Raw genomic sequence first — 15,260 nt, 5'->3', positions numbered from 1 at the left:
TATGCAAGAACCTAGACAAAAGAATTATATGTGTTAATGAAATGACCATTAAAAACAAATTATACTTAAAAAAATATGAACTTCGACACGTGTGAGGTTTTATTTTATTTGATTATATCTCCTTAGATTATTTTATTTCAACAATTTGTCTTATTTTCTACGTTATGAAATCAAGTGCATGATGCGATAATCTATGCCATAGAAAATAATAGTTTGAATGATTACAAGTTTAAGAAGTTTAAGGGTTATTAAATATATCCTCTCGATACTATTTATTTGAATTTTTGTCAAACATATAATTATAAATGAAAAAACACCTACTAGATGTAAATAGAACAAATAAATCAACAATAGAATATATATATATATATATATATATATATATATATATATATATATATATATATATATATATATATATATATATATATATATATATATATATATATATATATATATATATATATATATGGTGTCTTTCTCAGTCATTTTACATTCAAAAACGGATTTTGTCAAAACTAAATACAAATTATCAGCTCAGAGTTTCGATATAACGCATAAGCTAATCCAAATATCAACATACTTGCCGAATGCAATCCTCAAAAAAAAAAAAAAAAAAAAAAAAAACTTAAAGCTTAATCAATCAAAGCTTCTGGGATCAGATATGTTGATCAGCCAATGGTTGTCGGCAAATCCAGCTCTCTTAGCCGCTTCACGATCCTGCTTCAACTCTTCCTTCCTCCAATCCGCCAACTCACATTCCTTCTGTAAGCTATCATCCATGGCGTCATGAACATTCCACCATCTCCGGTTTGCCACATCACTAGCATACATCCTGAAATACGGGACATCCCAATTACAATCGTAATCTCTATAGCACAACCATGGTTTCCGTCCAAAGTAATGTATCGTGTAAAGCTTTGGTGGATCCGCCGCAAACAACTGGTTATTTACAGTTTCTTCCTCGTTACTGTTTGACACAAACTGCTTAAAGAAGTTCACCTTCTTCGGAAATCTGTGCCAGTAGACAAATATTTCGTTCAAAAACCCTTGATCACCGCCATTGTACGAGGTAATTTCGTTGATACTTTGCATGAAATGCATGAAAGTGCAATTTGAGGGCTCGATGACCATGATACCGGAGTTAAATCTGGATTCCGAATTGCTAGCCGCAGACATCTGCGGGAAAGAGAAGAGGTGGTCGAGGTTGCGGAGGACAATCATGTCACAGTCAATGAAGATAATCTTGTGGTAGTCAGTGAGCTGCCATAGCCGTAGCTTGGTGTAGTTGTATCTGTTGTAAGTGTCGTTGCGACTTCGCGGGTTGCTGATTCGTTCGATGATACGTATAGTCCAACCTGCAGCTGCTAATGCTCTGCGTTTGGAGACTGAGATGGAGGTGTCGATGAGGAGGATGAGGTGGCGATTTGTTCTTGTTTTGAGGAGGGATTGAGCTAAGGTGATGGCACCGCAGACATAAGCTTCGGATGAGTGGAGCACGGTAGCGTAAGCTTCACGTTTTGTGAGTTTGCTTTCGGGGTTTAATTCATGCACTTGATTTATAATACCTTTCTCCGAAAGAGGCAAATCCGTATCACAAGTACCAAAAGGCAAAGAAATCTTGTGTTTCAACCTGTTCACGTCCGGTTTATAATACCACCATTCACCTTCTTCCTTCACCAAATCATCGCACCTGAAAACCTCCATCATCGGCTTACACTTGCTTTCAACTACCACCTTCGTCCTCCCCCTCCCTCTCTTCACCACCAGTTCCGCCGCCACAAGGTGCAACTGCAACCGGAAAACGTCTCTCTGCCATCCCTCTTTCGGATGCTTGCATGGTATCTTCACAACCACCATGTCCATGTATTTGAGCTTGTTAAAATCATGCATTGGCATCTTGGGACGTGATTGAATGTCTTTCTCTTCTTCTTCGTTTAGGTATCTTGGGAACAAGTCCTCCCACTTTAAATTATTGGAGACTTTTTTGAACGAGATTGGGATTAGTTCCCCGAAAACACTCCATTGACTTAAATCCTCTCTATCCATGTTCAGCATTCCAATCCTCATGCCTTTTTCCATGTCATTCATGAAATTAGGCCTCTTTGACTTTTGAACATGTTGATATGATTGGTTGGATAATTTTACATCGTCTAGCATTGCCTTCGACTTGTAGCTAGTTTCGACCTAACGACCAAACAAACAATAAATTACAAATCCAGTCATGAATAAATACCATGAATACCTAGTGTACACCTTACCATGTGAAGGCACTTATGGGAAGTGCAAGGATTTATGACAGAACTATCTAAAGCCGAAGGAGATAGGAGAAGGAAGGCAGCAGAAATAATAAGGAAGAAAGATGACAAAACAAGATAGATCCTAATCCTCAAAGCGTTTGGAAAACATTTCAACATCATATTTTGTGGATTTAGAGCCTTCATAATGAAGTTTAATCAACGAAATAAATTGGCATTGGGAGCTTCAAAGTTGGTTTGAGGATTTTCTTGTTTTTGACACAAAAACAAATGACCAAGTAAAACATTGACTTGCTTTGTTAATTTCCCAATTTTCCGGTGGTATTAATATTTTAATTTATAGAACGTGGGAGAAAATCCAAAAAATATCCTTTACATGATGTTTTTGAATATTTTTAACATAGTACTGATTAAATACGATCCGTTTATCATGGAGTTTTGATATCACAAACCACGCACGTCGCAACTTTTGGTTTTTAATTACTTACTTGGTTGACTTTGTTTGGGATGAAATTATCATACAATCCATGAAATGACTAAGTGGCTGTTTGTGTTGTAGAGCCCAAGCCAAGATTTGCGTTACTTGACACCACAACTAGAGTGCAAGGACCAGGTTTATCCGATGATAACAAGAGTTTTTTAGGTCACCTCGACGTTATAAATAGATATCCCTATACGAATGTAACCTCTAAAGTTTGGTAAAAGTCACTTGTTGTCTCATTGACACTACAAGAAAACAAAGCATTAGCGGCGACCCCTTTAGCGGCGACAGCCAGCAATAGCGGCAACACGTAGATGACGCGTTACATGTCGCCGCTAAAGGCGTCGCCGTTAATGCTTTCATTTAGCAATCCGTGTCATTCTCACCCCATCCGTCCGATTTGTTTTCAATCTAACGGCTGTTAAGGAAAGCGGAAAGGCGCGCTAAGTTTTCCCTCCGCTTGTCGCCGCTAATGCCCTAATGTCGCCGCTATTTCCCTAGCGTCGCCGCTAATACCCGCCGCCGCTAATGCTAAACGCAGAAATCCCCTTCACAGTTTACCTTTCTGCCATTCTTTTCTTACCTTTCTCTCGTTTTTTCTTCAATATCACCAATTTTTCCAACTTGGTGGACTAGGCATTGCTTCTTGGACCGGTGCTAGCTTCTCCTTCCCTCAAGGCAGCCACAATACCGCCACAACCCCAACCAAGGTCGACGTTTAGCCAAAATTCCGAAATTGCCCCAACCAAGGTCGAATTTCTCATCTTTTTTATGATTTGTCTGTTTTAGATGATAAATAGTGAGTATTTTTCAAGTTTGTTGAATGATTATGTTTGTATTTTGATATATGAATTGGTTATGCATTTTGTTAGATTGTATGTATTTTGTTGGATTGTGTGTTTTTTCACATTTGTGGGAATTTTATTATCCATTTTTTGTATATTTTGAAATTTATGTTTAGATTACATTGAAGTATAAAAAAAAATATCTTTTTTATGATTTTTCTGTTTTAGATGATAAATAGTGAGTATTTTTCAAGTTTGTTGAATGATTATGTTTGTATTTTGATATATGAATTAGTTATGCATTTTGTTAGATTGTATGTTGTTGGGCTGAAGTTTTATTTTGATGTTGCGTCTTTTGGGCTCGTTAGTTTAGCCATGTATACTCCGGTTTGGGCCTGTCCAACCGAGAGCCTTTTATGTATTGTATATAAGTTAATGCTTGCATGCATATTAAGTCAACGATTTTACAGAAGAACGATTTTAGAGAATAACGATAGAGAGCTTAACGATAGAATGCCACCTTTTCTTTAATCGTTCTTGTAACCTTCCAATCCTCTACAGTTGATGTTCTTAATCGAGCTCTTCTGAGGATTTTGTTTAAATCATTCGACTCGTTTGATTCAATCTTGTCTTGTTCTTTTTATTGCGTTCTTACTGTTTTTATATTCATATACTTGTTCAAGATCTAATCGATCTTCATAGATTAAAGGTTGTTTTAATCTCATCAATTGGTATCAGAGCAGGAGGTTGTGTAATCGATACACATCTTTTCTGTGAAAAAGATTTCATTAGGGTTTTTCCGCAATCATCGATATTTATTGAGCCGTCATCTCTTTATTGACGTATCTTGATATTTATTGTTTTGCCCTAATCTACTTTATTACAAGTCTGATCTTTGAACAGGTTTTTATGATCATAATGGACGCGACGCAATCAAACCCTATTAATATTTCCAACAGCATCGGTTCGACGACAAAGATTCCAATCTTATACACCCATGACTATGAAGTATGGGCGCATCATTTTGAAGACTACGTGATTGGATCGGAGGATAATGGGTACCTCATATGGGAAGCCATCATCAATGGACCGTTTTCTCATTCTGCTACGTCCAGAATCATCAAGACACAAAAAGAGTACAATGATCTGCTAAAGGACGTGAAGGATATTGCACAAGATGAAAAGGACAAATTCCAGTGCAACATTAAGGCGTTAAGGTTGATCAGATTCGCCTTTCAGTCCGATACATTTAGATTGGTTAGCTCATGTACGACGGCAAAGGAAGTTTGGGATAGACTTCGTGAACTGTATTCTACAGACGAGGATCTTGAACATTCTATCCAAACCTTGCTCTTATCTGAGTTTGGTGAATTCAGGCAAGGAGCCGAAGAAACAGTGACCCAGACGTTTGATCGCTTCAATCATCTTCTCAGCAAGATGATCAAACACGATATTGAAAGGAAGCTTATCGAACAAAAGGTTACTCTCTTGAACGGATTAAGATCTGAATGGAGAGCAGTGGTTTCCACAGTCAAAGCTCATGAGCAGTTTAAATCATACTCTTTGGCGAAACTGGTGGGTATTCTAAAGTCCCAAGAGAAGATTGTGGTGCAAGAGAAGAACGTCGTTTCGAGTCTTGGTTCGTTGGCCCTCCTATCTAAAAGTAAAGCTGTGATGGAGGATGAAGAGCTTAACTTGGAGGAATATGATCTCACGTCTGAGGATTATGCCATGATGGTGTCAAATCCTAAGAGGTTCATAAAGAAGAGATTCCCCAGCAACAAAAACCGAAACTGGCAGGGAAGCTACAGCTCTGAAAAAGTGAACAATGAACCGAAGGCTGAGGAGCCCAAGAAGGAACCGAAGGCAGATGGCGATTCCGGAGTAAGCTGTTTCTACTGTGGTGGCAAAAACCACTATGCTAAGGACTGTGTTCTTAAGAAGATGGCTGAAAAGGACGATGGAAATGATGAGGAAGCCGTGCTGCAGAAGAGACTGGATGAGTTGAGAAAGAAGAAGTCTACCGCTAACCCTTCTATTAATGCTCTTATTGTGCAGGGTTCGATTAATGACGATGAGTTCGGCAGCACAGAAGTTTGGTCTACCGACTCAGAAGAAGAAGAAGTGAGGAAGCCTACCCATGGAAAGGCATATGTGGCTAAGGAGGAAAGCAGTGGAGGAAAATGCTTCATGGTGACTGACGTATCTCAAATGAGGGGATACAACACCGATGGTGGAAGCGATGGACCGAAGGTACAGGAGGATATGTGCTTTACGGCCAAACCACTCAGCCAGCAGTTCAATGAGCTCGATGAACTGATAAAGAAGGTACAATCTGTTTTTATTTCATCTAAAGTACCACCATTCTCATATGAGAAAGAACTAAAAAATGTTAATACAAGAATTTCTCATTTAGATAGTAGCTTAACTCAAACTCGTGTCACCAATTCTAACCTGACTGATCAATTAAGCAGGGTGGCGTCGAAGAGTGAGGAGCGGCGAATGTGGATTGAGTTAAAAGAGTCGGAATTAGTTAAAGTTAAAGACGAAAACATTTATTTGCAGAGAGACAATTTAAAATTGTTAAAACAACGAAATGTTTTTTGTTTAATTGCTAAACGTTTATATTCCAATATTACTCAGCTTCACTTAGATTGTGAAATAGGCCAAAAGATCCATCGCATGATTTTACCCTTCCTAGAGTTTAAGGAGGATGAAATCGATGCTGAAGCCTATAATTGTGAGAGTGTGATATCGTCTGATGATGTCAATCCGACCTACATGTATGGACTGGACAAAATTGAGTCCTTCATTAAATCCAAGGACCACAAGGACATGCTCAAAAATCTTTTGGATGAAAATGATAGACTTAAACTGAGAACCGAAACTATACAAAAATTTGACTCTTTAAACGCCAACGTTAGCTCAGAAATCAAAATTGATGTTGAAAATGCAACCGAGCTTAACGAGGACGAAAACATGAGTGAAATTTCTGTAGAGGACACGGTTGACTGCTCAGAATTTGTTAAAAGCGATACTGAAAACCACAAAAATCTTATTTCTGAAAATTCAGTGGAGTTCGCTCGATTGTCCCAACAAAAGTCCCCGAAATTAGTAGAAAAAGCAGTTGTGTATCAAAAGGTCAGGACCACTCCGAATCAAGTATACAAGGTGACTGGAGTAACCGAACATCAAACAGCTGAGCTCACAGATATTGTAAACGAAGACAATGCTGATGGCTGTGATGAGTACTTCTGGGAAGCTCCAATAGATAATGGAAACGAAACCGTTGGCCTATCTGAAAGAACCTCCTGGATGAGAAAAGGGAGATACATACCTGAACCCTTGAATAAGCCGGATAATTTCAATGAGCCAAGCACCAGTGGTACGAAAAATATTCCTCAGGAGAATGATCGTTCGGCAAAAGAAGACATTCCCTTTACTCCAACAGCACAAAGTGGAACTTCTTCGGACATTCCTTCCAGTCCCTCAGTGCAAACTGGATCTTCTTCGGATATTCCCTCTGCTCCCTCGGCTCAAAGTAAAACTCCTGAAGTTCAAAAGGAACCTGCCAAGGAAAAACCGAAAACGAAAGCTAATGTTCATCATCAACCTAAGCAGATGCGGGATAGGAAGATTGAAAGAAACCAAAGATACAGGAAGAACCTTTCTGAAAGGAAACAATTCTGGCACTCCCAGAATGCATACTACTCACATCAAGACAAGAATCTGAAGTCTGAAAAAAATCCTGTAAGAAAGCCTGAATGTTCCAACAACCGAAAGTCAAGGTTCGGTTCACAAGAGAATACCAACCGAAGGCAAAGGTTCGGTTCACAAGAAAATACCAACCGAAGGCAAAGGTTCGGTTCTGAAAAAGACTTCAACCGAAACCACAGGTTCGGTTCCAAGAACAACTCCAACCGAACGCAAAGGTTCGGTTCTGAAGTCAAAAGAGAACAAGACTCCAAGGTCAGTCCCTCCAATGATCAAAAGCAAAAGGGTCACCTAGAGTCACCAGCCAGGAAGTCCTCTCAATCCAAACCCTCTCATTCTAATTCTTCTCGTTCTATTAATTCTTCTACTTCCACCGATTCATCTCCATCTTGCTCTAAAGCTAATTCCGCTTGTTCTCAAAAATCTCATTCATCAGCTGAACAAAAAGGAAAGCAGAAGGTCAATAAATCCAAACCAGAGTCCAAACCGAACTCACCCAATCCTAACAAAATAAAAGTCTTTACCATTAAAAAAAAAGATGAAACAACTCTAATAAAACGAATATATCTAGTTGACATCTCTCTTACTATTCCCGTTCCCATGAAAAGCTCACATGGACCCAAGAAACTTTGGGTTCCTAAATCTGCTTAATTTTTGCAGGTTATAAGTGACGAGCAGTTTGACGAAGAATGGTACATTGATAGTGGCTGCTCGCATCACATGACAGGGAGGAAAGAGGAGCTCAGGGAATACAGATCTCTTGCAAATGGTGGCAACGTCAAGTTTGGAAATAACTCTTTCGGCACCATAAAGGGATATGGCATGATAACAAACGGAGACTTCACTATAAGGAAGGTGGCTTATGTGGAAGGACTCCAACACAACCTCATCAGTGTATCTCAGCTTGTTGGAGGTACAAGTCTCAAAGTCTCATTCGATGATGAAGGTTCTGAAATCATAGAGAAAAAGACAAAGAAAGTGATTCTCAAGTCAGAGCGAAAGGGTGAAATGTTTCCTCTAAACATGAAACCCATCAAAGGAAACCCAGCTATATGTCTGTTATCAAAAGCTCAATCCGACGAAAGCTGGTTGTGGCACCGAAGACTCTCTCATCTTAATTTTAAAGATATCAACCGACTTGTCACTGGAGGTCATGTCAGGGGTCTTCCATTGCTCAAGTTCGACAGAGAGCATTTGTGTGCTGCATGCGAAATGGGGAAGCAGAGTCGTCAAAGTCACCCATCTGTAATCAACACAAAAGTTGTTGAACCACTCGAATTACTTCATATCGATTTGTGTGGTCCTTCGTCTATCGAAAGCATCGGTGGTAGCAAGTATATTCTTGTTATTGTTGATGACTTTTCACGATTTACATGGGTGTTCTTTCTAAAGCTCAAATCTGAAGCGACTCAAAAGCTGAAAGTGTTTATCAAGCAAATTGAAGTCCAGCTCAAGAAGGTCGTTCGCAACATCAGGAGCGACAATGGTCTTGAATTCAAGAACAGGGAGTTTGAAGAGTTTCTTGCAGAAAAGGGAATTAGTCACAATTTCTCAGCTCCCTACACACCACAACAAAACGGAATAGTCGAAAGACGAAACCGATCTTTGTGTGAAGCTGCCTGAACTATGCTAAGTTTCGCTTCATTACCTCTTTATTTTTGGGCTGACGCTATTTCTGCTGCTTGTTTTACACAGAACAGGTCTTATCTCAATAAGCGATTCACGCTCACACCATATGAGATAATAAACAACAGAAAGCCCAATGTGAAATTTTTCCATGTGTTCGGCTCAAGGTGTTTCATCCTTAACTCTAAAGAACACCGCAACAAGTTTGATGTCAAAGCCGACGAGGGAATCTTTCTGGGTTACTCACTCACATCCAAGGCATACAGGGTCCTAAACAAGCATTCGAGAAGGATTGAAGAGACATATTACGTGACCTTTGACGATAGCTATGTCAAAAAGCTACAGGCCAAAGAAGACACGGCCGGGGAAATCTTTCCTCAAACTGGCCAAGTCAAAATCTCGATCGCCAATTTATATGAGAAATTTCTGGAACTCTTTGACGAACCGGAAAAAGCTTCTCTCTCAGAAGCAGGTGCAGCTGACAACAAATTTGATCATATGAAGCAAATTGTCGAAGATGCTGCAAGAAGAATGCATGAAGGAGAATCGCCCACTGATGAATCTCCATCCAACAATGCTTCAATTGAGGGGGAGCCAAGTTCTCATGTCGAGGGGGAGCCAAGCTCACAAGTCCAGGGGGAGCCAGGCTCTACAACTTCAACCGAAGGTCTTTCACCAACCGAAGGTGCCTCTCCAACCGAAGATACCTCTCCAACCGAAGGTGCTTCAACCTCTGAAAGTCCAGCACCACACGAAACCCCTGAACCTCATGTTTCTCAAGACTCATCAATTGAGGGGGAGCATAATGATATGACGCTTGATTACGATAGCCAATCTGAGCCAGAAGAAATGATCAATGCTGAATTAGACCCAACCTTTGATCCGAATTACCCTCCCCTTACCAAATGGACCAGAGATCATCCTATCTCTCAAGTAGTTGGTGATGTATCTGAAAAGGTTCTGACCCGATCTCAACTGAAGGCAAAACAGACATCCTTATTTTCAAAGGTTGAGTTTTGTATGTTTAACTCATTCGTATCAAAAGTTGAACCGAAGACAGTTAACACTGCACTCGATCACTCTGATTGGGTTCAGGCAATGCAAGACGAACTGAACGAGTTTGAAAGGAACAAAGTCTGGCGCCTCATTCCAACTCCTCCAGATGCTTCGGTTGTTGGTCTCAAATGGGTTTTTAGGAACAAAATGGACAAGGAAGGTAATGTCATAAGGAACAAGGCTCGTCTGGTGGTTAAGGGATACTGTCAGGAGGAAGGGATAGACTATGAAGAGACTTTCGCTCCAGTAGCTAGGCTAGAATCCGTTAGAATATTTATGGCTTATGCCGCTCACAAAAACTTTGAGGTTTTCCAAATGGACGTCAAGTGTGCATTTCTCAATGGAGAACTCGAAGAAACTGTATATGTGGAGCAACCTCCTGGATTCGTGAACGAAAAGTATCCAAATCATTGCTATATTCTGGATAAAGCTGTATACGGCCTCAAACAAGCTCCGAGAGCCTGGTATGAAACGCTTACAAAATTTTTAAAGATGTCTAAATTTAAACAAGGTTCGGTTGACCCAACCTTCTTTCGCAAAAAGGAAGGTAACCACCTTATGATAGTTCAAATTTATGTCGATGACATCATCTTTGGCTCCACGAATCCCAGTTTAACAGCTGAATTCAGAAAGCTGATGGAGACTAAGTTTGAAATGAGCTCAATGGGTCCTATTAAATTTTTCCTTGGTTTAAACATAAGACAGGGACCCGAAGGCATCTTTATTAATCAGGAAGCTTACACGAAGACTCTCCTAGCGAAGTTTGGCATGATGGGAGACTCAAAAGTCAAAATCCCAATGGCATTCGGCACCAAGCTTACCCTATCTCTAGACAAACCGGCTGTCGATATCACGCTCTATCGTCAAATGATAGGCTCACTGATGTATCTAACTGCTAGCATGCCTGATATCTTGTTTTCTGTGTGTTATTGTGCTCGATTTCAGGCAAATCCACGCGAACCTCACATGCTTGCAGTGAAGAACGTCTTACGCTATCTAAAGCGAACTGCCTCCTTAGGTCTATGGTATCCTTCCAACTCAGGCTTCTTCGTTCAAGCCTATTCTGATGCTGACCTTGGAGGATGTGGACTCGACCGTAAAAGCACAACTGGTGGCTGTCAATTCCTTGATGGGAAGTTGGTCAGCTGGCAATCCAAGAAACAAACGTGTGTGTCGTTGTCTACTGCCGAAGCGGAATACATTGCCGCTGCATCCTGCACATCACAAGTGATTTGGATCCAGAGTCAACTTCGAGACTATGGACTGAATATGAAGAAGATCCCACTATATTGTGACTCTGAAAGTGCAATTAGGATTTGTTATAACCCAGTGCAACATTGCAAAACCAAACACATAGCACTGCGGTATCACTTTATCAAAGATCACGTGGAAGATGGAAACGTCGAAGTTCATTTCGTAAGAACCACTGATCAACTGGCTGACGTCTTTACCAAAGCTCTTCCTGAAGCATCATTCAACAGAATATTGCAAGGGCTAGGTATGATGGAATCAGAGTCAGTACCTCATACTACCTCTCAACCTCAAACGTAAGAAGCGCGACCAACCGAACGTTCGGGTTCGGTTGAAACCATGTGTCTCGCTCATCTCTTCAAAGGTAGTTTCTCTATGTTATATACAATTTTGTTTTTCTTTGTGTTAAAAGTATTTTTATCTTGTATGTCTAAATTCCTTGGTTTCTCAAAAGTTTACAAAACCGAAACCTACCGAAGGTTCGGGTTCGGTTTTTCAAAATTTTGTGGAACCGAAACCAACCGAAGGTTCGGGTTCGGTTTTCCAAAATTTTCTAGAACCGAAACCAACCGAACGCTCGGGTTCGGTTTTTCAAACTTTTCTAGAACCGAAACCAACCGAACGCTCGGATTCGGTTTTTCAAACTTTTCTAGAACCGAAACCAACCGAACGCTCGGGTTCGGTTTTTCAACTTTTTCCAACCAAAACCAACCGAACGTTCGGGTTCGGTTTTTCATATTCTTTCCATAGTTTTTCCAAAGTTTTTTTTAAGTCTTATTTTTTTCTTCTTACTTAATTTTTTCTCTTTTCTTTCTTATTTTTTCTTTTACATTTTTTTAAAAATCTCAAAAACTCCGAAAATATTTTTTTTATTCTCATATTTTTTTGTGTTCGTTCGTTTGTGGGGATATATTTGCTGAACTACTTTAGTGTCCCTAGAAGCATGCTGCTGTATGTGTCCCAAGCCTCATAAGATTTTGAATAATAGCCTTAATGACCTGGTATCCACAAACCTTGTCTTCCCAATAAGGCTAACCCATTTATTCTAATCGTGAGCTACCTCACTCTTTTCTCACATGAGTTAAGAGTTTTCTGCTTGGTCCTTATTTTCGCAGCAGAGGTACTATATCTTCTTACACCATCTCCATAACTCTTCTCCACTACATTCGTTTCATCAACGTAACCCTTGAGACTCTCAGAAATTACCATTGAGGTTTATGGTTACACAACATCTGTGTTTATGATCTTAGTTTCGTGTCACTACGAGCTGAGTGAAACCCAAAATTCAACACCTAATGAATTGACGGTGCACAATTAAATTGCTCAAGCATTCACTCAAGGATTGACGAATGTACCCTAATGAAATCTCAAATTTTCTCTTGGGTGATTCCTATGAAATTGTTAAATACCATAACATTTCTTCCCTTGGGATCCAGTTTTTAATTCCTTTTCTGAGATTTTATACTACTCCAAGCCAATACAAAATAAATTCCTACCTACTTGTTCAACAGGCTACACCGGTCTCACAAGTACTTTGTTCACTTTCTTTCTTATATCAAGAATATAATTGATGAATCAAAGCGAAACCACCCTTATTTAGCCTACTTAAAAGAAGCCTTTCAACATTTATTAATAAGTGTTTGACCGTAATTCAACGGGATTCCACACTAACACTTTGAGGTCTCTCTTGACCTTGAAGGAAGAGATTCGTGCCCGGGATCATCAGTTTCGTGTCCTTATTGGCATCACAGAATATCCTTAAAAGAGTTGCTTTATTTCTTTTTCTTTTACACTCTTTGCACGAAAATCTTTGATTTTCCCAAATTCTGTTGCTAATTATTTACAGGCTGAATTCTACTTTCGTGGTTAATTATGGAGCTGTGGTCAAAAATAATCCACGTGGCAATTTAATTCAAAAATGGCGTTTAAAAGGGATAAGACGAAAGATTGCTGACTCGGCGGGAGATTAAAAGGATTGAATTTCAAACGACAGTAAAAAGTGGGCGCGTGTGAATGTGAAACGGCCGCGCTTTTACTGACACTTATGGACGCGTGTGCGATATCCAAGCGTCATCACTCTGGCACTAAAGGCGCGTGTGGAAATGGAAACGGTTCCTCTCTCTGAAACGGCGCTTTTTGGGTAGCGTGATCCTAGGAATCTGGCACTATCTTTCCTACGTGATCATTGCATAGAAGATATGAAACGATTTTTCTCTCTCCAATCCCTCACTATAAAAGGCAGTCTACAACACCATTTACCTTTTTACTGCTTCCGGATTTTCTAAAAGAGCAAAAACCTCCAAAGCGCTTCACTGTTCATCTTCTTCTCCAACCCTGCAACAATGGCTGAATCTTCTTCTGTTCATGCAACTTCACAGATTCTTCCCATCCGACCCCAACAATGTCTTGTCCTTGATCTTAACCCACTGGCGTACGATTCCTACATGTCGCCGGTCATAGAATGCTTGAAGTACTCCCAGCTTGCTCCTGCACTTTCACGCATTGAAACTGTGCCAATGGTGGCCCTATCGCAGGTCTACGCGACGGCTTACTACGACAAGGCCGTTGACCGGGTATTTTTCGAGCTTGCAGAACACAAGACCTCCGTATCACGCCAAAGGTTCTGCACTATGCTAGGGTTTGCGGTTGACCCTTCGCGAGTTCATCCGAAGACTATTCCGGTTGGGATGCTGTTTAGCATGTTTTACAACATGGGATACACATAAGTTCTCACCTCCGTCCCCAAGTTTAAGAAGTCTTGCCTACCGCCACAGTGGAATGGCCTATTTACAGTCCTTTTCAAGGGTCTGTCAGAGAGGAGCTCAGGATCTGACGGTGCAAGTTGTCTCTTCCTCTCGATAATGTATGGGGTATACAACGGGATAAACCTAGACTATGGGTTTGTCCTATGGCAACAGCTCATTCAGAGCCTCTCTTCCTCATCCCGACACTCGGAGGTGTCGTTGGCCCGGTTCTGGATCTTGATAACAAGATGGGCCATGGACAAGTTTAATATTCCAACTGCTGATGGTGCATCGATGTCTTCTATTGGTACGTTCCATACCAAGAAGATCATCGTATCAGATGCATCAAAATTTTCCTTCATTGGCTCCATCCCGGAGACAATGTATGCAGATGTGCCCTCCGACAGCAGACTGATCAGAACGATCAAGGAGTTTAGGTCAACTGGTCCAAGGGAACTGACACCGGACATGCTAAGATCGATTCATGATGCCGACAAACCGGTGGGCAGGGGCAAAAAGGCAGAGAAAGGGAAGCAAGTGTCCAAAGCTCCAAAGGGACCTTCTCCCAAAAAGAGGAAACAACCGAAGGCTGCTTCATCCCCACAGCCGAAGCGAAGGAAGACCCAACAGAAGCGAAAGCTAGTTATTCCCTCCTCTTCAAGCGAATCTGAGGGTGGAAGTTCGGACTCTGAAGGATCTCAAGGAGACGAATCTCCTCAACGAGGCAACACACCACCTCGGTCCCCAACCCCAGAGATGGAACTTCATCAATCTCCAGTTCCTTCACCTCCACACACCATTCCTACTTCCATTCCCACCATAATCCCCACTACCACTATTCCACCAACATCTTTCCCTATACCACCACCCATTTTCACCACCTCAACCGAAACACCACCAGTTACCGAAACCCCTCCTGTAACCGAACCACCTCAAACCGAAACCCATACAACCGAACCTACCCATACTCAACCACCACCCAAAACTACCCTACCCAATACTCCAACCACAACACCCCCAGCTTCACCACCCCCTCCATCTCCAGAAAATGCCTCTGATGGAGACGATACTTATCTTGGCGGGGAACACATGAACTTTGATTCGGTCTACTATAGTCCGTTTCAAGTTCAGAGTGACGAGGAGGATGATGCTCCAGTGACAAAGAAGCATCTCCGAGAGCTTAACGAGAAGGTTGATCTACTTCTCGCCTCCTCCACCAACCAGCAGTCATCTCTTTCTGAAGCTGCCCTTCAGAAGATTGTTGACGCCTTCTCAAGGGCTCAACATGATTCGGTGGCCTCAGCAACTGCTGCAATCGATGCCTCCACCCGAGCCTGTGAGGCTG

The 15,260-nt window shown here is 41.0% G+C and overlaps 1 protein-coding gene across 1 annotated transcript; it reads right to left on the bottom strand.

Moving 5' to 3' along the window:
• Positions 1-468: 468 nt before the first annotated feature.
• LOC145096888 (UDP-glucuronate:xylan alpha-glucuronosyltransferase 2-like) lies at positions 469-2,503 on the bottom strand. The gene is made up of 2 exons (XM_079034268.1): positions 2,262-2,503; positions 469-2,187 (listed from the first exon to the last, which is right to left on the bottom strand). Exons 1-2 carry the CDS (start codon positions 2,442-2,444, stop codon positions 640-642), a joined length of 1,731 nt encoding a protein of 576 aa, XP_078890394.1. The 5' UTR covers positions 2,445-2,503; the 3' UTR covers positions 469-639.
• Positions 2,504-15,260: the final 12,757 nt, after the last annotated feature.

The sequence above is a fragment of the Lactuca serriola genome, chromosome 4, assembly GCF_051521515.1.
Source record: "Lactuca serriola cultivar US96UC23 chromosome 4, Lser_US96UC23_V15, whole genome shotgun sequence".
In the NCBI taxonomy this organism is placed as follows: domain Eukaryota; kingdom Viridiplantae; phylum Streptophyta; class Magnoliopsida; order Asterales; family Asteraceae; genus Lactuca; species Lactuca serriola.
The sequence above is the reverse complement of the archived record's forward strand: the minus strand, read 5'-3'. Positions and strand labels throughout refer to the sequence as shown.

What these genes read in the sequence shown, in the direction of transcription:
- LOC145096888 (XM_079034268.1), bottom strand. Translation starts at nt 2,444, where the DNA reads ATGAAGGCTCTAAATCCACAAAATATGATGTTGAAATGTTTTCCAAAC. An exon ending in CCCATAAGTGCCTTCACATG is followed by an intron (nt 2,188 to 2,261) that starts GTAAGGTGTACA and finishes TTTGGTCGTTAG; the next exon opens with GTCGAAACTAGCTACAAGTC.